This window comes from Pseudopodoces humilis, chromosome 20 (assembly GCF_049639895.1).
Source record: "Pseudopodoces humilis isolate 2021_Gansu_Grassland_sample_001 chromosome 20, ASM4963989v1, whole genome shotgun sequence".
Classification (NCBI taxonomy): Eukaryota; Metazoa; Chordata; class Aves; order Passeriformes; family Paridae; genus Pseudopodoces; species Pseudopodoces humilis.
In genome coordinates, this window is record NC_142219.1 from 8295377 (window position 1) to 8319921 (window position 24545).

At 42.7% G+C, this 24545-nt stretch overlaps 1 protein-coding gene and 1 long non-coding RNA gene across 3 annotated transcripts in view; both read right to left on the reverse strand.

The window, feature by feature from the left end:
• Window positions 1–12635: 12635 nt before the first annotated feature.
• On the reverse strand, window positions 12636–15204 carry LOC148182757 (uncharacterized). The gene is made up of 3 exons (XR_015774208.1): window positions 15088–15204; window positions 13157–13328; window positions 12636–12694 (listed from the first exon to the last, which is right to left on the reverse strand). It is a non-coding gene; the product is annotated as an uncharacterized LOC148182757 (long non-coding RNA).
• A 548-nt stretch (window positions 15205–15752) lies between these two features.
• Window positions 15753–24545, reverse strand: part of PI4KA (phosphatidylinositol 4-kinase alpha) — a 54147-nt gene continuing 45354 nt past the window's right edge. For both annotated transcript variants that reach the window (XM_005524394.2, XM_014253780.2), the window contains exons 43-55: window positions 23621–23741; window positions 23189–23318; window positions 23001–23071; window positions 22064–22136; window positions 21865–21935; window positions 21165–21274; window positions 20492–20596; window positions 19909–20034; window positions 19469–19589; window positions 18646–18805; window positions 17799–17888; window positions 17515–17598; window positions 15753–16448 (exon numbers count right to left, since the gene is read on the reverse strand). In XM_005524394.2, coding sequence (XP_005524451.2) covers window positions 16397–16448; window positions 17515–17598; window positions 17799–17888; window positions 18646–18805; window positions 19469–19589; window positions 19909–20034; window positions 20492–20596; window positions 21165–21274; window positions 21865–21935; window positions 22064–22136; window positions 23001–23071; window positions 23189–23318; window positions 23621–23741 — 1314 coding nt within the window. In that variant the 3' untranslated portion in view covers window positions 15753–16396. The remainder of the gene's footprint in view (window positions 16449–17514; window positions 17599–17798; window positions 17889–18645; window positions 18806–19468; window positions 19590–19908; window positions 20035–20491; window positions 20597–21164; window positions 21275–21864; window positions 21936–22063; window positions 22137–23000; window positions 23072–23188; window positions 23319–23620; window positions 23742–24545) is intronic.

The following is a 24545-nucleotide window of genomic DNA, read 5'->3' on the forward strand; positions in this document are numbered from 1 at the left end:
AAGATATTTCCAAGCTATGCCTGGGGAGAAAAATCCAAATTGCTTGTTTCCAACCAGCTTATGCTTCAACATTGAAGCAGCCTGTGCTATGGGGTACATGAGCATACATTCTACAGGGACTGGCTGGAAACTACTCAGGAACAAAGAAGAAAACATACTTGTTTTCTGTTGGGAAAAGCAAGAATATGGTAGTAACGTTTCATGCAGGACAAGTGATACATAAACCAGGTACTACAGGTACAGGCAATCCTATACAGAAAGAAAGTGTGGGAGAGCCCCTTGTTTCTTGTTGCTAGAGGGACAATTAACAAAACTGTTCTTGGGGTCAATAACTCCGTTTTTACCCATGCTAGCTGGGGACATTAATCCCATAATTAACACAAGCATGGGATAGTCCTCTCTGCTGCCTTGGTCAACACATCAGACTAAGCCTGAGCTCTGCACTGTACTGCAGATCTTAGTACTGCATTCATTGCCTGTGCCCACAAAGATTCAGTCTTCCTTTCATTTGGTCCCATTTCCTGACATGATACACTGTGGAGAGCACAGCCATGGACAGGTGTTAGAACATACTGGACGGGCTGTGCTGTGTGTTAAAAGTGTGTGCAAGCACCTAAGCCCACAGGAGAAACTCAGCAGCTTCAAGATGGAGTTTTTCCTTCAGTACTCTAGTTAATTATGGCTTACCTCACTTCTCCCCTCAGAAATTCCCTTTGTGCTTTCCACTACCGTGCTATTAAGTGCATCGTGCTCAGCACTGACAGGTGACAAATGAAGTGTAAGTTGGTTCACCACACTGACCCTTCTTGGCAGGGTTTACCCAGCTGGGCCTGACCTTTTCTTGCTGGCTAAGCAAATTTCCCTTCTCTGAAATTCTGCTCACAGGGTGCTGCTTCGTGGCAAAGAACCAGAGTAGAAGCTACTCACTTCCCACTATGGGGTTCGGAGGAGTCCTCTTCTAGCAGCCTCAGTTACAATCATCAAGAAAGCAGATACAACAGAATGTGAAGAATATTCTTTTGATAAATGAATTATAAGATTTTTTTCCAGGAGAAAGGGCCTGAGGGGAAAATGGACAATTGCTGCAATGCCACCCATCCCTCCAAGAAAAGGTTGCATGTCTCATTAAAATACTGAATTTTCTGTACAGCTGTCAGCAAGCACAAGTTCTCCAAATGAACTGGTCAGCAATAACCTGCTTTCACGACAACGCGCAAAGAAGGGAGCAGGAGGGGCGATTTGTGCCCAGTACAAAAATAAACCACAAAGACATCCCATGCAGCAGACATACAAAGCTGAGCTCTGCACATCAGAATGCTCCCCAGAGAAGTAGTCAAAGAATCAAAGCAAAGAAACAGTGATACAAATAGCCTGACTTTTTCAAACACATCAAAGGCCAGAAAACAAGTCCCACTCAACCCCAGGGACCAAGACAGAAAAGATCTAATAAAGAATTCAAATGCCATAATCACATAATCCAATAAGCTACAGTTAAACTAAAACACCTCTTTAGCAAACATCTATAAATGGGACAGGAAAGGCTCCAAAATGCTCGGCATGGATGTCTCCCTTCACTTCTTCCTGTTAACACACCACCTCCTGTCAGTGAGGTAGATGTGAAAGGTTCATTCTTGGTTTCAAATTCCCACACAGGAAAACAGGAAAAGGGAGAAGAGCACCTCAACAAAATCAGCCAGCACACTTCCACCAGTCACTGAGAGCTGAGCAGTACAGAATGTGTGCTGGACTGACTTGCCATGGTGAAAGATGGTTAAGATATCTGTGTGGGAAAAATGAGAAAGGGTAAAGGTTGAGACAGACAAAGGGAAAAAAACCTTACCCTCTCCAGATTGCTGCCAAGGTAAGTCCCTTTCTCTATACTCCAACAATATTCCACTCCTTGTCTTCATTTTATTCTGGATATGTTCCTTCCTCTCTTCCAGTCCCACATGGTATTTTCTTCCTTATAATCTCTGAATCTCTCCCTCTTGTATTATCTAGGACTCCATCAGTCATTCAGCCCAAGTACCTGCTTCCCTAAGTGCGTCTCTTCCATCACCTCCCTGCCACGTCTGCCAAACAGGGAAATGGCTCACTTTGCCATTGTAGAGCAGTGGCAGCTGCACTGATTATTGTGACTCTGATGCTGTCATACAGCAATCACACGTCACAGAAAGAACCTTTCCATTCCACACTGGCATCAGTTGGGGACTTCGTCCCTCCTTTGACATGCTGGGTAGGACTATCTCCTTCTCTTTCCATGCTCAGACATGTGGACAGGAGCAGACTCGGGACCATTCTGACCTCATCTGAATAAGCAGATCCAGGCTTACAAACCTTCCTTCAACAGAAAGGCCATCCATGGCCTAACTGGAGTAATCAGGAAGAACAAGTTTTGCTGACAAATGCATCCCTTAGGTATTTGCTTTTATACCAGCTCCCAAGTACAGTCGGTGAGCAGAGAGCAGTAAATCTCTCTGAAACACAGCAGGGGATGGCAGCACCAGAAAGGGTCATTTCCTCTTGCAGAGACTAGAGCAGGCAAGAGCTGTTCAGTGGGTACAAAGGCAAAGGAAAAGGGGCCCCTGGCTCCTCTGATATGCTTGTATGTACTTGCAGATGCTTCTGCGAAATCCTAATATTGTCCAGTGAATCCGTATTTAAGTAGTAGAATTAACATTTGCAAATACATCAACCTTGTACTGGAAGAATTCCACTCTTAGGCCTTCTCTTCCTGTGCAGCCTCCTGTCATTAGCCTCTCTTCTACTGCACAAGCCACGTGATAATCCCTGTTTTCCTGAGTACAATATTCCTATGAGATACCTTACAAAGTGCATTGCTGAAATCTAGCTAGATGATGTCTGCTGATAAATCAAGACATTTAAGCTTTCTTATTAAAGAAATAAATTAAATCAATTTTAGTCATGAGAACAGTATAGAACTGGTGAACTCAAATGTTGCTGCAGTCTTAGAACACAACATGTATGCTCATGCCAGCAGCAGTTTTGGTATGATGCCTCTGTTTTCACACCAAGTATAAAGTGTAGGCTCCTACACAAAATTCTGGCAAGGCATGAGGAGGAATGCTGGAGTTCAATGAAAAATCACTTTTTCTTTTCCATAAGTAATCATTATGGAGAGGAGCACAACTCAATGCAGCCATTACAATTCTAAGAGTGGGAATTAACTTACTGGAAAAGGTTGGGCAGTAACCCAGACACGACTCACATCTGGAACTGGGCCAAAAAGGGTCATCAGCTCTTTTAAACTCCTTGCTTTATGCTATATGAAATCACTTTTTGTTGATGCAAAACATGACAGTACTTGCTAGGGTATTCAAGAAAAATCCATTACCTTGATGTGGCACATATACATCTCTGCAACAGAGCAGAATGTGTGAGCATGCTCACACCAATTGTACAGTGAATTTCAGAAAGAGGGTTACAGCAGAAATGGGAGGGAAGTGCTGAATTGTTGTATATGATCTTTTACATGGTGAGTTATCAGCTGATTTATGTAGCAAGTCCCACAGAGTTAGTTCATGATAAATTCATGAGGCATGTGCTTTTGATCGCGCCATGCTCTTCTCACGTCTTGCCATTTTCCGCTCCCTTTTTATCCACCTTCTGGATACATTATTCTACCTCCTGTGGTAAACTGGTGCTATAGACAATAAGGACTTGTCTGCACTGGTTGCCTCTGCTGAAATGCCACATTCTGGAGAGGAAGAGGTACTTTAAGAAGTCAGAAGTACAGGAGATGTAAGTGCAAGCAGGCTGCTTGGAGGGGCTAACATATCCAAGCATGTATATCCATATGAGGAAAAGAAAGCTGATAGGGACCAGTTTTCAATCAGCTGGCTTTAGTAAAGGTGCTCTGTACTGTACATGCACAAAAGTACTCCCAGCTTCACAAGGCACATAGTGGACTTTCCCTGCTAAACTGGGAGAGATTAACTCTTTCTTGAAAGAGAGAAGCAGTCTATAGATTCAAAAGGTGTATCAGCTCTTGTTTAAGCCTCAGATGTCATAAATCCTTCAGTCTACACTCATTCTCAGTTCATAATTACTCTGCATAAGTATGGCTACATCTAAGGAGTCCCAGAGGCATTGCAGCCATGGAGCCCTGCACAGGTGAGCCACCAGATACCAACCAGACTTTTGGAAAGGTTGTGCAGCCCATACTAGTACTGTACTGCTTTGAATAGGTATCTTTTGGATCAGCATTAAAGATGAATTGGAGCACACTGTGGCATTCCCCCATTCTCAGCCTTAGATCTTCTCCCACTGAAGCCAGCAGTAATCCTGGTGAGCACTGCTTGTGAGCCCATGGATGCAGGGAAGATAACTCTATTCAAGCCCCATACTGCTTTATAGTTTGCAATTTCTCAGTATCCAGAAATAGTGTTCCATAGCTGGTTTTAGGGCACAAACACATCCTTGGGTTATTTTACTAGGACAACTGCATGGTTGGAATAGTCAGGATGACATTAATACAGTGGCATGACAGTAACACTTGGATGACAAAGTGATGCAACCTAGAGAGCAGCCCAAACCAACAAAACCTACAAATCACAATCTGCTTCTTCATCTCAGCAAATAGAGACCTGTGGGAAGATTGCTGCTTTTCAGCACAAACAGAACTTGATGGGAAGAACAGAGTCATGGGAAGATCTCCAGCATCTGAACCAACTGCTGTGGTCTGAAGAACTGTCATGAAAGCACGTTTCAGAGTCAAAAGGCTGTGTCCACTATGGGGTAAGGAGCACTGGCTTGGAGCAAGCAACCACACTGGAGCATGCATGCTTTAGTGAGAGCATACTCAGATCTGATGTCACAGAAAGATCTATGTCTCATTTTCTGCATCTGTAAGACCAAGCAGCTGAGACACGTAGTCAGGCAAGGAACTGTATGAGCTAAGGATTGCGTGTTAAGCTTGCACATTCTTGCTGGAAGGGGTATGTCAACCAGGAGGTATTTCCTGACATCAAATACCCAGTACACCTCCATTTGGTGAGTTCAGGTACTCAGGTCTGATTTAGTGTGTATGGCATAAGATTCCCTATCCTTTTAAATATCTTCAGTAACATGGCACTTTGGAAGACACAATAATTAGCACAATTGTCAATTCAGACTCTAATAATGTACAATGCACTCATTAACCCAATTAACACTGCACAACAACCATCACAAACAACACAACTGATGTGGTGAAGGGGAATGGATGCTTGACAGCCCTGCCACATCCCAGCATGATGACTTGACACTGGCAAGGGATGAAGGCAACTCCCAGAGGCAGGACCCCCACCCAGCTCAGAGATGGGGCACACTGCCACCTGAGCTGGTGCATCAGCCATGTGCTCAGCTCCCTTCATCCTCGTCTCAGGAAAATGGAGGAGTTTCTCCTCCCACAGGGTTTTTCCTGGTACATTTAATTAAGCACTATGTATCAACACCCACATATCCACACCCCACTTCTCGACCCCCCCCCCCTCCCCTTGCTGAAAGAGTCTCAGGTGGGATTCACTCGCCTGCTTTTGCTGCTGCTTAATTCAGGCAGGCTGGTAAATAATTCAGCAAGCACTCAGCCAACAAACAAACAGGCAGGCAGCACAAATGGCCAGACAGGGAGAAAGAAGAATGAGAGAGAGAAAGAAAAACCAAATGGGAGAGTGACAGCTTTTACTGGAGCTCCTTTTCTACAGGCAGTACTTCAAGCTGTGCCTACTTCTTTCCCTGTGGTTACACTCTTATCCCATAAAGAAGAAGGGAAGTTTGTCCAACTGACATTGCGATGACCTACTGACAGCTCATGGGTTGGGGCCCCACTGAATGGCCATATAACCTTTTGATTGAAGTTCAGGAAAAGCTTCAGTACCTTGCTTATGATCTTCAGCTTTGAAACCCTTCAAGATGGAGACCAGCAGCTCTTGGGCTACAGCTGGGCATGGGAGTCTGCATCATTGACTCAAGTCTTTTTAGGCCTCTGTTTTCCCAGCTGTAGAAGAAAAGATGAAAATCCTTCCCTATTGGCACCCCAGTAGGCCCAACAAACAGAAGCAATGCTAGGGGCCTGAGAGTCCTTCAGATGAAATGCCAAGGCTTGGCAAAACCTTTAGAATCCTGACTGCATCAGTGAATACAGAAAAAGATGGTATCATCAAGCACCAAAAATATTAATTCCAGCCTTCCATAAAAACTGATAACCATAAAAAATATATCCCAATCACAGCAAAGGTTTGGGATGATTCAAGATAAGCACTCCACTATGCTATCTATAAAAACAAAGAGTAAACCAAAACATTTGGAGTAGAATTTTCTGTGATGCTTAACCTCAAAATAATAATAAAGCTTTAGCAAACAATATTTTGAAAATGTTTCCTACACACATAATAAATTAGCATAAGACAGCCTTATTAACAGAGCTAGTTTGTTTGAGCTAGCTATGTGAGCATCCTATGAGAAAATCATTTAATGAAGTGAATAAGGAAACGTCTATGCACCACAAATTTAGTAAAACAAAATCCAAATCAGCAAGCACTATCGGGAGCCACAGTGATAACAAGACAAGATAACAAGATCTCAAACTGCTGGGACCCCTCTAGGCCAGGACTAGTGAGGGACACAATGACAACCAGCATTTAGGGGTAGCTTGCACACAATGTGCTCATTACATAAATGCTCTTAATCTTGCTGACTCCTTGCTATAAGGTATTTAACAAGTTTGCATATGAAGATTGTCGTGAAGTGGTAGTGGAAAGACATGAATTTCAAAGGAGGTGACAAAGCATTGTACAACCATCTCTTAGATTATCAATTATCCTTGGAGCCACATAATTACATGATAGTTGCCAAATTTCAGTATGCAGAAATACCCTTTGCAAGAGCGCAAGACAAGCAGGACCAACATGCTTCATGTGAACATACTCTGAATTTCATGGAAAAGGCTAAAAAAGAGCAATGGAAGGATAACTTGAGTAGGTGTACCTAGAAAATAACTACAGCAGAATGAAGATTTTTCAGGCTGTGGAATAACAAAGCATTTCCTCTGCCAAAATATAGAATGAGGTAGCAAGCAAGAGCCACAGCTCAATGACTGGATGCAGACCCTGTGCAATTTAGGGTGAAAGCCCAGAAAGACACCCCAGAGAAAAAGAGATCCCTTCTGCTGGTGGGTCAGTCAGATGCTCCTGGGAAGAAGGCTGCCCAAATAGTGGCTGAGCCACCATTACACTGTGGTGACTGTTAAGCCAGGTATGGCAGCAGCATGGCAACGTGTACAGGCCAACTCCTTGGCAGCTCTTTAGTTACCTATTAGCCACAGAGAAAATGGGTTAAAAGAGAAGTAGGGCTTCCACTTGGGGTAAGCAGTGAAGTCATGTGAAACCCTTCTTATTGCAGTTCTGTGCAGGGTTGTGCAAACCCCTTCTGGTTTTGGCTCAAGGAGGCGCCTATTGCCCAAACCTTGCTCTGAGATTTCGTTTCAAATACACACAGGTCCTCTAAGCATAATTATGGCCAAGATCAGCCTGGTTGCAAGTCAAATGTTCAGATGATATCCACCCCAAATCATAAATCCCACCCCATCACCTGGACTTGAGCCCATTCTGCTCAAACCTCAGCTTGCATTTGGGGGAAACTTGACTCCAGTTCACTGAAAGGCTCGCAAATCCAGCCCGTGTTCTAGGTTTGTAACAAACCCTCCGAAACAGGCAAAATGGCCTTGGCTTTAGGGTTCATCTGGACCTTGTTGCCAGAGTCATGGTGTCATCTAGTGGTGACAGCTTGTATGGGCACACACACGGTACCCACTTCCACTTCATAAACATCCCCACACAATTGCAGGTTCGGTAAATGTCTTCCAAAGTACACTACCTTTTTCAAAGGCAGAGCAGCTCCACCATTTCAGTAAAAGCCATTCACACCTCGAGGAGAGCTTTTTGCAAAGGCTACCAAATAAAGTGAAGGACCAACTTAATCCGCTATCACTTCTACACAACTAGAAGACAATCTCCTGGGGAAAGAGCAAGCCACAGTAACTTTGAGGGATAGCAGTCAGCAGCAAACTTAGCTGTGAACGTTTTAAATATAAAAGTAATTTTCAGTATAGAAGGTGGATCTCTTGAAATGTCCCTTTTACCTACGCTGCAATAATGCTCAAAAATCATAGTAATAGATACAAGTGGAGAAAGGGCTCCAGTTTCTTTGAGAGCTCTCTTGCACAGGCACACATGCCCAGGCCTCAAGAAAGGGCAGCTGATTTATGGATTCCCAGTTTATATCATACTGGGGGAAAACTCAAGAACAGTGCAGCTTAAGCAGCTCCAAAAGTCACAGAACATCTTTTGCAAGAGATCAAGGCCTTTAGGTCTCACTTCAAGCATATCTAAAGGGATTTGACCCACCATATATTCTGTGTGACAGTTCTGGCAACATGAATTCCTTCTCCTTGGTGAAGCTAGGAACTGATGTACCTGCTCTTAAACCTAGTCTTAATTCAATGAAATTTAAGCTTATGAGTTTTACCTTTCAGCTAAGACAAAGCAGGGACACTAACATGATTGGTTTTCCAGGCCCAGCTGACGAGTAGAAACAGTCACCATCATCCCTGTTCCCATAACCTCAGGCACTGCACTGAGTCACTTGTCCCACAAACTGATAAGAGCTGCATCTCAAAGGAAAGAAAACTCTGTTCAAACTGGAAGAAGGATCACAGTGTCAGCAGAGAGGCAAGAAAAAATTGCCAATTTCAGCACTGTCCTGGAAATGAAGTGGGTTTTCAGGTTCCTGAGGTCTATCATCATGGATCCAGCTCAAATGTTTCCTCGGAAGGTTTGTCTAGAGCTTAATCCTTCCCTCTCATCTAGTCTGTCTGCAAGCTAATGAGCTTGAAATCACTCTATATTTATGTGTCCCTCTGAGCTCTGGTCTGTGACAACCACAGCTACAGCTGGACTTCCATCTTTCTTTATTGTCTAGAGTTGCAGCCTAAAGGCCAGGCTTGATGCTAAAAACAGTGAAATTCAAATCCCAGTTTACATGTGGGGTAAGAGGGAAAAAGCACTTTTCAGAACCCTGGTTTCTTTTGGAATCTTTCCAGAGACACCGAATTTTATGCCTGGTAACACACAGAGCAGGGCTATCTTCAAGGCAGAGGATTCCACACACCCCATTCCACCTTGGTCACAGACAGCACAGGGAAGACTTTTAACTATGACTTCCCTGGAGTCAAACTGACCAAGGAATTATCCAAAATCAAAAAACTCCTTATAGCTGCATCAAAGTGTTTTCTTTTCTTGGATCTGTTTTCTTCCCCCATCCTATCACCTGAGTTCCACTTATTCTATGAAGCTTAAAGACTTCATTGTGCCATCTACCCACTAGGTCTGCCACAAAAGTGAAGCCCAAGGCAAGTTACTCAAAAGTAAGAGAGAATGCTCAGCTACTGTTATGTGGGGCAGGCTTTAATTTTTACAAAGTACACAATCATAAAAATAGCAGATAGCTTACATCACAACCTGCATATAGAGTACCTTTCACCCCAAACAAGCTTTCCAAAAATATTCATGCACAGCAACACAAATGTAGCCACCTCTGGAGCTGATTACAGCTGCTGCTCATCCAATACAGTGTGATAACAACAAGGAGAGCTACCACAATAAACCTCCGGGTTTTTGGTAAATGCACCATGGATTTCTGCACGCTTGCTATATCAGAGGACACTCATATATTTAAAGGCTTCACCTGACACAACAATGCAGAGCCAGCAAAATGCATTTCCTTTTTGTCCCTTGGAAGGTCAAAAAGCTCCCCAGCACAATATGCTGGAATACAAGCGGCCAGGCTCTTGAGCAATTTCGTATCTGATATTCAGGTAGTCGCTAGCTCTAACACTCAGTGCATGCCGTGACAGATGTCACAAGTAAAGGTCACGGCAAGGTTTTCCCTGCCAGATTTGCCCGCTTTACAGGAACGGCAGATTTGTGTCTGCTCAGTTGCTGTCCTGTGTCCCAGGCACGGTGGCTTGTTTTGGAGTGCCCTCTGCCGCCCAGCCCACAGACCTGCGAGCCCGCAGGGAACGAGGCCGGGACCACGAGCGGGATCTCGGTTAAGGACGGACAGCAGTCAGCGCCATTCAGCTTCAGGAGCAGGTCAGAGCCCCTCGCTAGAGCCGAGCCCCGAGTTCAGCATCTGGAACTGATTGCCTGAGCTTTAAATGTTTGCAAAGCACCACCACCCACCAAAACTGCAGAGACAATTGATTCTCAGGTCTGTTTTCTGGGCCAACTCTACCTCAGCTCACCTCCCACACCTCAGAAACTCTTACCCAATTCTTCTCATCTGGCTCTGAGGCAGAAGAAGCAGCATATGCCCCTTGCACTGGCACTGCTGGGATTCTTCCTTTGCAGCCATGGGAGGCAGCTTTACTCTTCCACCCAGCCCACCTCGGGTAACTCCTGTCTCCAAAGGAAAACAGGAAAGCTGACACGTCCAAGATGTGGAGCCAGGAACCCCTTTGGGGGTCAGCAGACCACTGAAAACTGCACAGAAATAGTTTCTATCTAGGTGGTAAGAGACTGGAGATTCTAGAATGTTCTATTAACTTACAACCTATAATACCAGGCAAAATTCTTTAGTCACTCCATCATCCAGACACCTTAAAAATTCTGACCCTACCCTTACCCCTTTCTGTTCAAGCTGGTGCAGGCAGCTAAGCCTGACACCAAGACTGAAGTTTCTGACTCCCAATGCCAGAACATAACGTGATTTTTTTACTTACCTAGGTTAATATAGTTCTTTCAATAAAGTTCTTCTAAGCACAACACCGTTGAGTATCTTTATTAGATCACCACTCATGTCCAATTAGCTACTACACAGGCTCACTACCATCCTGCACAAGAAGTAACTTTGCAGTATGTACTGGATTCTCTGTGCAGTGAGGTCAGGTACTGCAAAGCTGTTTGGTCTGCGCTACAAAGTCCTGTGAAGTTCTCAGCAGGGGAATGGTTTGCAGGAGTGCATGCCAGGATGCACACATACAGCCTTCACATGTGAGCTAACAGCAAGCATCTTAAAAAATTTGAGATGTGGCAGTCAAAATGTAGCTTGCACTGGGGAAGACAACTATATGAGAGTAATACATGATTTTATCTCTTTTATTTTTGTTATCCAGAGTTATAGTCTTCTGTGAAATACTGCTCCTATAGCTCTACAAGGATAGAATTCCATGACTCTTCCCTTCTTACATCTGGATAGAAGTTACCAACCCACATGTTCACTCCTAATCAATACATGCAGCTAGAATTGTCTCTTCGACTTGCTACAATTCAGACATTTTCTCCTCCCTGACAGCAAAGCACAATTTATTTTGTCAGGAATGTCACTGCAAAGCTGGGACTACTTGCCTAAGAACAGACTAAGACACAATCCTAGCTCTGCCTGTTGAAGGGTTTTTAATTCCAAAAGGTGTATGTGGAGCATCAGGGTATGTAGCAGTCTTTGTGTGGGCACTTGTTATAACAACTTACAACTCCCTTCCCATTTTGGCTGCCGTGCTTTCCTTGGGAAGAGATACCTGAATGCAGTCAGGTAGATAGCCTCTCCCTTCAGTGAACTGCCAGCCTTTGTTGTTTGCCTGTGTGATTACTTACCTGTGTCACTGTGTCATCCTCTTGTTCTGCTCTCCCCTGTCAGACAGCAGAGCCACCTGGAACATTCATAAAACTTAACACAAGCCTGGTCACAGTTTCTCACTGCCACAGTAAGCACTGAGGCTCCCTAAGGCTGTGCTGCCCCTGGAGAGGACTGTGTTAGAGCAACGTGATTCACAGCAACATATCACTGCTATTAGGCCACTGATATTGTACCAGAAATAAACACAAAGGTGTCACTTATAACTACAAAGCTTTAGACACAGGGCTGCTGCAGTGGCAAGGGCCCAGCTGAAACCCACTCCTTCTGTGGAGGCTGTGCTAGTTACTAAACCAGCTGGTGCCAGGGTTGCACCTTACCAGGATTCATCTGCTCCTGCCAGCTAAGTAGCTTATATAATAATTACACCATGTCACCTTAGAAATCTTGTTTCTTCAGGAGTGTAACCCCTGTGGCCTCCCAAATGCAGAATCCTTACAGAAACAGATGAGGCACCAAACAAACCAACCCACAAGCTGTAGGTAACAGTGTGAGGTGGAGATCCTTTGCACGTCAATAAAAAAGTTCTATCAGAGAGCCTTTATCTAGAAAGGATCCCTTGTGCATGCTGTCTTTTGAGCAGATTTTAGTCCTTGTTACATGGCACAAGCAAAACTGACAGGTCTTAACAACAAACAGCACAGGTGCAATATTTTTCAATAAATCAAATAATGAGGTGTGCTTAAAGCTGTAGGTACATTCAAGACAAAGTCTTGTTTACTATCCCCCCCCCCCTTTATTTTTTTTTTAATAGCATTCATGTGTAAGCAAAGGGAAAGGATAGACATATTTATGATACAAAGGAAAAAAAAAAGTCTCATCCAAACCATTCCGTTGGCCACTATCCCTTCCCCCCTCTTCAGCATTTTTCCAAAGAGAAGTCTAGCTCTTCTTCCCTTGTTGACTCATTCCCTTGGCTTCTCCACCGAGCTCCCATTCCCTGGCCACATCAGCCCCGATGTTCTGCAGCATGTGCTGGGTGCCTGCAAGGGGTACCGCGACCCTGCCAGAACATCACACAGGCCCGTTGTGCTAACGGAGGTGGATTGCTGAGCTTCAGTCTCTAACACACATAATGAGATTAGCATTTGAATAGTGCTGATCAAGTTACCAGCAGCTCTGAACCCTGGGTCCATCAGATGCAAACGAAGCACTATAAATTTTGCTCCTTTCTTAAATGCTCTTTATATCCATGGCCAATGTAGAAAGAGCTGCAGTGGGTATTGGCCCAGGAAGTCTGTCTCTCATCATTGACTGGGCATTTCTGAGAGTGGATAAACCATAGGAGCATCTTTTCTTAGATTTTTAATTTTATTTTTTTTTTAATGAGCATTTTTTCCCCATTTTTTATGTGTCTTTTCTCCCAAGGCTGCACAGGCATCGCAACATATTTTAGCATAAAGTTCAGAGACAAAATCCTTCACAATACCTTCATGCAGGTCTTAATTCTATCTGTTTTAATTACCTGAGTAACTTCTGAGAGGCCTGCCAGCCTCCTTGTGTCAAGGACATATCCTTCCCTGGTGGGAGGATGAAGGTGAGAGAAGTCTGTGGTGTCTCCAGCTGCACTGATTCAGTATCTCGGAAGCACCTGCAGTATTGTGGGGCATCTCAGTATTCTTGCCTCCTCAATCTCCCTGCAGGAAGATACAGTACACAACCCATTTAGGAGGAATCTTCAGGGTACTGCCTTGCATGATTAAACGTAAACAGCCTAATCTCCTCCATATCTCAGTGGACACTCAATTACAGGGGAGTTTTGTCCCACATCTGTGCTGCAGGAAGGGACCCTGAGGGGAGGGAAAGGGAAGAAGGCACAGCCAACTTGAGAAAATAAAATCTATGGATGTCAGGCGAGCTCACCAGAGCTCACCTGACACTGCAGTGAGAACAGAAGTTACAAGAGCATAATTTCTACTAACATGGAGATTTAACACACCACATTCTGCAAGATACGTAGCAGTACAAAATTATGCATCCATGATATCTCAAATGTAGCCATTTGAGTTTTTAGGATCATACTGCAAGCAAGATTGTTCTTATAGTAACTACACGCAATTGACTTCAGCTGCTTTAATTTCTCTGAACAAACTTGAGAAAAGAAACTAAGACCACATCAGCTCTCCAGACAGCCTGACTTGAAGCAAGCACTGTGAAGAACACTCAAACTCATTCACTTCCCAATACAAAACCCTGGAAGGCCTTAATTGCATTCCAGCAAATTCTGGGCATCCTATGCTAGAATACACACAAATTACTGTGTGGTTTGAGATTTGCAGCTAGGAGTGACTTTCTGATTACCAGAGCTCCATTTATTATTTCTAATATTATTATTCACCAGATAATTCCTCACTTCTAGCCCTAGATATTTTTAACATGGTACATTTATTTTGAGGTGCAGGAAAGTACGTGCACACAAGCATTAACTTGAATTAACAAAATATTAGAACTCCTCACCACCTCCCCCAAGAAGAAGGGGAGCTTCACATCTCCTCACTCCACCTGCTCCTCGTTAAAGGAAAGGTGTGAGGAAGTTTACCATATTTGTAGTATCAATCAGCTCCTTTCCTACGGAGTCTAAATAGGTTCAACTAGCTGCAGGCATAGAGCACCAAAATTACTCTATGTCCCCATTAGTTATATAATAAATCTGAATTAAATCAATAATTAAAGCAGTTCTTGCATGCTACTTCTCCCAGATGAGCCTCCAAACCTTTTTAGAAAGCCAGTGGCACCTCTCCATAATGAGAAAAAGGGCTCAGAATCCACTTCACCGTGAGACATCCACTGAACAGGCAAGAGACTTTTAACACCCATGGCAAAAGCAGGTGTAAATTCTGAATGCTACCCACACTGAAAAAAGAACAGGCTTTCCACTGCACCATGAAGGCAGAACCAAAACACGCTGCCCTGGCTGCCCCCTCTCAGGCTCCCTGAGCTGTGAGCTCAGTGCAGCTCCCTCCTCTGCAGGGACCTTCTCAGTCACCCCGGTTTCGGGCTGAGGAGGTCCCCCTGAGCAGCTCCTGCTGCCTGGGCTCCTGGGACACACCAGGAGACTTAGCTGACTCAGAGGTGCTCAGAAATGCACACTGACAAGGGGAATGTATGGGCACAGTCATATCATTGGCCTACTATCCCCTCAGACAGACACCACCCTGACCTGCCGCAGGCTTCTGAGGAAGCCCCCGGCCTGGTCAGCTACAGCCCCAAACCATGCCCCTCGGGGTCACAGCTGCCTCGCAGAAGGCACTGCCGTCGGGTGGATGCAGCTGGGCGTTCCTCACACCACAGAACCGCACCTCACGGCTGCGCCCACCCCATGAAAGAGCCACCCCTCAGGGCCGGGCCCAGCTCACGACAAGGCCCTGCCCCAGGGCTGGGTCTCCCTCACGACACCTCCGCTCCTCAGCGCTGAGCTCTCCTCGAGGCCCTGTCCCGTGTTCCACTCATCCGTTGTGCTTCGGGATGGTGTGTCCCCTTCAGCGCCCAGGGCTGGCTCTCCCTCACGACGCCTCCACCCTTTGGCCTGTGATACAGGGTCAGACGGGGCCCCTCAGGGTGAGGGCGGGCCCCGCCCCTCTCGCCAGGGCGCGCGCTCGCCGCAGCGCGGGGGAACCGCCAGGGGGCGCCCCGGGGCCCTGCCCAGGCCTGGCACCCCCTTCGTCCCTGAGGGCACGACCCGGACACTCGGGAATAGCTCCCAAAAAGGGAAAAATCCCCCTAAAAGGGGAAAAAAAAATCCCCTAAAGACGGGACAGCCCCTGTGTTGAAGAGCCCATGTTGAAGGACAAGCATGTAAAAGGGGAAAAAAAAAACCCAAAAGGCCTACGTTCCAGCCCAGGACAGAAGTCCTTAGTCAGCAACACTGGGGAGCTTTACCTTGGTCCTAAATTCCAGTTCTTGCCCTAAACATTTATTTTACGAATAAAAAATGTCACTTGAGATGGACAAGCAGCTGAAGAAGAAATTAGATTTCTCTATTAGAAAGGGCATAATAAAATGAACAGTACACAAATGTGCAGAGTGATGTATATACACTAAAAACAGAGCAGGGCAAAACATTTGCAACAGACACGAAGTCTAAGGTCTTTTATTACATTTTATAGATTAAATATATCTTCAGTAGAGTCTCTTTTTAAAACACACAAAAGGAAAAAATACATTCTTCATGTACATATGAAATACTGACCATGTAGCAGGGACCATGTACAGTGCAAAGTATGAACACAGCTACACAGACATCACCACCTTGGATGATTATCAAGCTTTTTCTACAGTAAAACTGGAACAAGTTAACATTTCTGTTTCCAAAGAGAAATCCATACCCTTCCCCTCCATGGCATTTTGTATGATTGTAGAGGAAAGGGTTTAATTTACTTTTTAAAGATATAAAATCCTTGCATTGCATGAAAAATTGTTGAACTCCTCAAGCTTTACCACTTTCACACATTTATAATCATAATACATTTTTTATTGTGATTGCAACCCAACTCCAAGAATCCAGGGAAAAACAGTGATATATATAACCTGGTATAGAGGAAGGAATGAATCAGAACAATGTCCAGGAAACATGTACCCAACATGTTCACACACATACACAGAGGGTAGAAGATAGCAAGGTGTGACAGAGCATCTCCTGTTTGTCACAAGTTTGGAGTGAGGGCATGGGGTTGCACATTTCACTTCGGCAGTGGATCTCTAGCATCTAGTAGGGGATGTCATTCTGGTAATACTGGATCATGTCATATGTTCTGCTCCTAGAGAAGAAAAGCAAAGCCAGAGGTAAGTAAAAGTTTAAAAACACACTGCACTCATTGTCAAGAAACATTCATCAAGATCCCACAGAGACAAAACATGGGTGAAGGAAATCAGCTGCTAATTAAAGCTAGCCCTCCATTCTTTGAAGGCATTGTGAAGGTCCAGTTACTGTTACGGACAGCACAAAACATCCTGCTCTTGTTTAAACTAGTTTTAAAAAGTATTTCCACGCTTCTCAGTGTGGCAACAGCATCAGCAGCTTGGATCCTATGTTTGGATAAGCCACAAGCATATCACGTGGCATTTGCAGTTTGTTCTAGGAGAAGGAAATGCATAATGGATGAATCAAGATCAGCAGGGCTGCATGGAGACAGGATTATGTGGAAATAAAAGTCATCTTAATTAAGGATAATGCTAATAATGAAAATAAAAGTGCAGGGGAAATAACAGCATTAACAGCAGCATCTCTGATGAGTGACTGAACAAACAAATCTTAGTTTGTTACAGATAACTCAATTATACATGGGCAGAACTTTTTCAGGTCACAGATTAACCATGCCATAGGCAGAAAAACTCAAGCTTGTCAGAACTCATCTGGTTCTGGCCATTCACACAGCAGTGTCACTGCCTTCAACCCCCCCATTATTAATCTCAGATTCTGAGCAAGTGTACTAGCAAGCACTGAACACCCATTCTAATGGGGCTGTATCTGAGCCAGTGAGTGGTACTGGTCTCAAGCTGACCCCAAGCACAAAAGGTTGTACTAGACTCTCCAACATATCCACAAAGTCTGTATTATCTAGCAGAATAAAACATAACTATTACATTTATTCTTTAGGCTAACCAGCCTTGCTATTTGACCATCTTGGACATAGATCTTCCTTCCCGGCACAAAATGGAGGAGATGCAGCACATTCAGAAACAAAGCTGCTATCCTGCACTATCAGAGTATCAACGACTTAAAAATTTTTGGGAACTGACTGATAAAACTCTACTTTTCAGCTCTGCTCAAAGCCTGATGACTTTCCTTTAGCCATAGGGAGAAGACATGCATAGAAGCCAAACCTGTTGCTGAGGAAACAGTTCTGGATGATCTTGATGATGAAAGTCGCAGCCTCCCTTTCAGTCATGTTGGGGCTGAACCTGTGTCTATATGCAGAAAATCACAATCAAATAAGAGAAAATTAGTGAGGTTTCTTTTGAACACAATACAAATGTGTCTTTGGACAAGCTCAACTAGGTATGATTTCACTTGCTGCAAGTACCTGCTTCTTGTGAAACCACTTGGTATAAATGACATAACATTTTAATAAAAAACATTTTCCAGTTCACACTTACTGCTAACTTACTTCAACAGCTTGATTGTCTGCCCTCGGAAACAGGGCAGCCCTGTATCCAACATCAGGGTAACCAGTGAGACCACAGCATCCATGTAAGGCCTAGAGAAAAACAGGACAAAAATATCTTAACACTCAAACTCCTGCAGCCTTAGCAGGTAAAGCAGACAAAATGAGGAGTTCAATGAGCTGGATCCCACCTTTTTCTTTAATTAAATCAACATAGATAATCCTCTTACATTTGCTGGTGAAGCTACACCATTTCTTGCAATCTGTCACTTTAATTGTCACTCCTTTATGCTGGACTGTCATCTGACTCAGAATGCTGCAAGATTAAGTCTCAAGAAGGATTATGCAAAGTAATGCTTTAGCAAACAACACTTCTTTGGCATCAGAAAGGTAATTCTTTGCTATATCAGTTCAGCTTCCCTTTTCCTTCCTGTCCTCTTGCTCAGTACATTTATTATCTACCAGGCTATTACTCTGCTACTTGAGTGACACATTTGCTTTGCCACAAGAACTTTGTCCAGACTATTTCCCCCCTCAAGGAAACAAAATGATCTTGACAACAAGACAGTAGTTTCTTGTTGTATTAACAGTGTGCTAAATTGTGTGAGGAAATGTGTGAAATGTCATATTTATAAATTGAATATATAAAATTTAACATGAAGTCAGAAAAAATAGCACAAAGTAAAGCTGTAAAATAGCAGGCTTATTACATTGTTTCAAAGTTTGCAAGATATACCAGGACAATCAACAGGCTCAGACTCCCAAGAAATCAACATTTCTTATTATTTATCCTCTCATCTGGCTTTGGGCATGCAAGAATTCTCACTGTGAGCAGCTAAGAACAACTTACCTGACTGCCAGATAGCCTCTGACACACATCTCCATAAACCATTTGAATGGTGTTGCCTCCATTTTCCCTCCCATTATCATCACCATTTCATCAGTCAGTTTAATGTCAGGCTCCCAGCCCAGGTTTCCACCAGGTGAGCTTTCAAACATGAATCCAAAATCTGTGCACAAAAGGTAAACTGCTTCATAAACTTTGTTGGTTAATTGTGTGCTGTTAAAGCTGACAGAAGCAAGAGAGGTAGATTTCATGTATTAATTATAACCATTTTAACTTCAACTGGAAAAAAGCTTTAGTGAAGTGTAAAAATAGTGACAAAATAGTGACAAAAGCATCATCACCATAAGAACAGATGTAAGAATGGTGATATCAAATGAACTGCTGAAATATTTGTGCAGTTCCAGAAAAGAAAAGCTAAAGCAGAGATTACAGCCTCACACAATTATATAAATTTACTTGTCAAGTTCAATTCACACCCTTGCAATGATGAAAAGAGTGCAAAGACATATTTCTATAATTACACACATACACACATGTATCCATGCATGAGTATATAAACATGTGTCATCCATACATATGTGTGTATATACTTTCCTGAACCTGACAGGACTTTGCAGAGCTAAATTTACACAGAAGCAGCCAACACACAAAGCCAACTTTTTAAGCCAACTTAAAAGGCACAAAAACCTTCCATGTGTGTTCATGAACAGTGAAATCAGTATAGAGATGGATCTCAAAGGGGAAACGGCTTATTGTCTGTTATCAGCAATACTTAAGAGCACAAAGCAAAGGCAGTAACTGACATTCAGAGGTGCATATGACTGACCAATATGAATGATGTGTCCCTGTTTGTCCAGCATGATGTTGCCATTGTGCCTGTCTTTAATCTGGAGCAGGAACAGCAGCAGACTATAGGCAGCCATACTGCGGATGAAATTATAGCGAGCCTGTACAAACAACAAGTTAAAACAAATCAGAACAACTTACAGAAATTATTAACTCTCCATCAGGAGAAAAGACAGATGAACAAAGCTTTTTTGCTTTTTTTCCATTCATGATTAGTTTGAAGCGATGTCCAGTGACATTCTCCATGCATCTATAGCTGAAATTACTTTAGCTAACTCACTAATAGCTTAAAATGGATTATCAGCATCAGGAACTAGATACAGCATTATAGTAGTCATTATGCAATTATTTGTCATTATTTCTTATAGGTAGAATATTTTTCAGCTGATATTTTGCTGTGTTTGCCCACTGATATTTTACCTTCTGGAATGCAAGGGTAGACTCGTCTCCATATTGCCTTGTAAAATAATCATACATCCCAAAGTCTGTCTGCCTGCCCAGCTGGTCACGGGATGTGCAGTCAGGAATGCACTCAATAACACCACACTGGAGGGGAAGAAGAGGAACAGATTTGTAAAGCATGTTCCCAAATATATTTTGTTCATGGCTCTTGGCCATCATACAGGTTCTCTGGGTAATGTGGGGAAGCCTATAGATCACCAAATATAGAATTTCTAGTTTATTAATTAAAAAAGAATATCCTCTCTTTTAGGATTTCCATGCAACTAAGATAAGCTCTGTGACTTTCCACTGCTTTGCACAATGTAGTCCCAGAAATAAAAAACCAAACATTTGCAAGCAGTAAAATTGCAGAGCCAAAAGCTTTAGAAAAGCAGGAAGCAGGAGAGGAAAGAAACATCTTCTATTGCTGGTAAACCAAATATTTGGCATAAGTGATGTGGGCAGTACTTCCTTGCAGCATGCAATTTTTATGTGTGCTGGAAGAAAGTATTTTTGAATTAGGAATTATTTTCTATAGCACTACAGTTATTCGCCCACTTACCCCAGGAGCTGTGGCCACCACTCTATATGGAAACACAAAAAGATCCAGGCCTACCAGCTGAAATATGTTCTTGAAGAGATCGATGATTTGTAAAGCTAACATGTCCTGTCAGACAAGAAAAAAATTGCACAAATATTACAAGGGTTACAGATCATAAACTGGATTATAAACTTGCTCTGAAGAACTCAGAAGTGCACATTAAGTTAAGCAGGTGTGCAGATGTCAAAAAGGGAACTGATAAATGCTGTGTGAGTGGGCAGCAAGCAACACTGATGATTTAACTGCTGACCTAAGAATGAACTGCCTATCACCCTTTGATAAAAGGACTACTAATAACTCCAGGGATAATAACCAGCATTCCCTCTTAATCAATCAAACTTCAATGTACAGTATCCCACCTCAGGAACAACCACGATATTACCAATAGAGCAATTGAAAAAGAAAGTCTGTAAAAAAATTTTTAAGGCTTGGTAAACCTGTCTTGACAGAATGGCCTTTATTTCCAAACCAGAATTTCTCTAGGGGTACAACACAGTTCTCCCTCTCAGTCCATAACTAGCAGAGATAACCAAAGTTCCAAAGAAAAATATTTTTATACTAAAATTATTTTCTTCTTATGTATTATCAGGTACAAATCTGTCTCTTCTAAGTGCAAAGCCCGACAGCTTTGTACCTGTCTGCAGTCATCGCCCACTTTAAAGATCGCTGCCTGCCAGCAGATTTTCTCACTATCCTCATCCTCTTCTGCACTTTCATCGATGGAGTCAGAGCGACAACGCAGACCTGCAACAAGAGAAACAAGCAGAACCCAGACATGGGCTTTAATTAGTAACTTTCTATCATGACAAGCCCCCTGCACTCAAACCCACAGCATTTTACTGCAGGTGCAGCACAGATATTTCTGCCTTACAAGGTAATTATCATAAGACAGTTCCCTTTGTCTACTGGAATTAGAACATCTCAAATCAGTGATGGTGATTTACCTGATAAATGCCTGCACTGCATTGAGCTAGTCAGCTGGAGACTCCCATGAAATGTCTTGTGAGAGAAAAACTGCCAAAACCTGGATTTTGCTACTATCTAAAAACCCAGAAAAGGCCAGTGATTTCTATTTTAGTCTAAAGTAACTGGTATAATCTCTTCAAGAGCCCTATGTGGCTTTCTTCTTGGGACTTTAAAAAATATTTAAGTTTTCAGAATTTTCTTCTCTCTTCCTTTGGTCCAGTTTAATTTCTCAGCTGAACTATGGCAGATAAAGTTCAACATGGAAATAATTTTTTCTGCAATGGTACAGGTAACTAAAAGTGAGCAGTTTTAATGGAATTGCTGACTATCAATTGAGTAGTATCGATGATTAAATTGAAGTTACTAACCTTCTTTTTCAAGCTCACTGACTCCACATCGTTTCACTTTAAATTTGGCCAGATAAGGTGCTTTTGCTGCACTAAATTACAATAGAAACAAAGAGGACGATAAGTGCAATTAGCCAAACAAAAATTTATAGAAAAAATACTTGAATATCATTAATTAACAAGCATATTTATATATATATATAAAACAAGAGCATGGTACCTCTGCATAGGAGTTCCTGACTTGTAGTCAATATCCAGAACAATTGCTTCAGGATTGCTGGGCAAGTAACAGCCTGCAAAACAAAGCAGACAGCTGAGAACAAATCCACTGGCCAGTGAGACAATGCAAGCTGGACAATAACTGATGTCAGTGTCTATAACTTCAGTACATAGTTTTGAATTAATGTTAGAGAGAAACTGGAGATTGCAGTCTGTGAGCCATGAAGGATGTGGCATGCTTTGCATTAGTGAGAGATTTCCAGAAACTAATAAAATACAGTTTTGAGCTAATACTGCAGAACCTGTACCACAGAAAGGTACAGAGAGGACATCTCTTTACAACAGTCCTGAATTAAATGTGGCAGCAGCCCCAGTGCACTGGGCAGTGCCCTCAGCCACCAACACATGGTAGAAGGTTTGAGACCTGTTAGAGGTCAGGAAAACCTTTCATCAAACTCCATTTTGAAGAGAAGATTCAGGTCGGGAAAACACATATTCAAGATTTGAACAGACTCTCAGATATTTCAAGGAGATGCCTGATGGAATAAAGGGGAGAATTAAAGGAACTGGATATGCTTCATTCCTGAGATAACAAAACTTCTCAAAAACACCACATCTGTTTAAAAATGAAGGTGGTAGAAAGCAAAAGAGTTTATTTATCTTTCCTCTTCAGACATACACTGCTATTTTATCCATGATATGCATTAGCTAACTTGCTTTTGGATAAGTTTTAATGCACCATATAGAAATTATCGGATAGGCAAAAATATTTGAATTTTTTTCAAGAGAGAAACAACCAAACAAGAACAGCCACCAGCACCAAAACTGAAATCTTGACAAGCTGCCACTTCTAGGGATTCCAAGATTTGCTTGCAGAAAATAAATAATCATGTTGAATGCAAAAGCCCACAATTTTATATGACTAAATCACATCTTACCAGGCTGCACTTTCACCTCAGACAGAGCACTCAAACAAGCTTTTTTTCTTTCATCTCCTTTAGGGAATGGCCTAGAAAGATGAATTATCTTTTAATTATCTACATATTATATATTACTCTACACACTAGCCTCAAATTTGTTTCAAACTGATAAAAACAGAGCACAGTTTCTGAAGTACAATACTTACTTGATAATGGCTGAAACATTGGTGATTTTATTAAAGAAATCAAACTCCCGTTGGTAGAACTCCTTGGCTGGGCCAGACAATGAGCCAGTTATCTCCTCCACTAACTGCTCCAGAAGTTCTCCAATGTCAGCTGCATGTGAAAAAAAAGGAAGCATCTGTGTCAGAAGCTTATTTCAGAAAGTAAAATGATATGGGTGATGGAAATAAGAGCCTTTGGACAGTATTCAGAAAAAGGTACTGAGGGAACCAGCACCCTGTCTCTCTTGAAAGACTCAGATCAGGCACTGATGCAGAATGGGCCCTACCTCTATAAATAAAAGAGAATTTCCCAGCTAAAAGGATTCTTCCTGACAAGCAAGAAGCAGGAAGAAGATTTAGTCTGGACTGGGAAAAGGAAAGGAGTCAAGTCAGATTATATTTTAAAGTACTCACGATCTTTTTGATGTCCTTCTTCATCCAGGTAGATATTAGTTTTCATGTTCCAGATGAATTGGTGAGCCAAGAGCTGAGATTTGGCAGCTGCCCACAGGATGTATTCCCTAACGTAACCCATCTGCAACCATATGCACACCAATAAGGATCAAAGTTCATTACAACTCTCAGACTCAATATTATTGCTTCTAACAGCTATTCTTCAAACCCAGAAAGTGTTAAATGGATGGACAGAAGACCTCTGCACTCTCACTCACTTTGCTAAAAAGACCTGACAGTGTATTTTAAAAGGTAGTAAAGTGAAAACTGTTTTCAGCTTTGTTACTGACCTATTCTGTTATTCTCATCAGCCTTTCCCTACCTCTAGGCCATTTTCCATCTGATCTTTTTGGATTTCAAGTATCTTTGAGCTCAGAGCATCTTCTAGTATATGTACAAAGCACAGTATAACAGGGACACTGATCTTCCCTAGCATTGCTGCGTGTTCCTGTAATACCAGAAATCTACATAGTATCATAAGGGACTGTACTGTTAGGTGGCAAGAACTGCATCTGCTGTCACAGTTTCACTGAAATTCTGGAAACTAAGAAGACACTTAAAAAGTTGAACTGTCCAAGAAAATCATATTCCTTCCAGCAGCCACACTCCCCTTCCTCTACCTGCAACTACTTTTGTAGTCTATAGGTGTTCCCAGAGGTGTTTGACTGATATTAACAGACAGGTGTCTGATGTTCGTGCTCTGCATTGCAGACTTCTCAAGTAACTACAGTCAGTCACCCACACTATGGGATGGGAATATGTTCACCTGAAAATAAAGCACTGACCAGAGTTCACTGCTTCGCTGGCAGTTCAAATGATCTCACATTAATGAACTCTGAACTTGGTCGTCAAGCTTTGCTTCAGCTTCTGCAAGATAAGGCTGAGA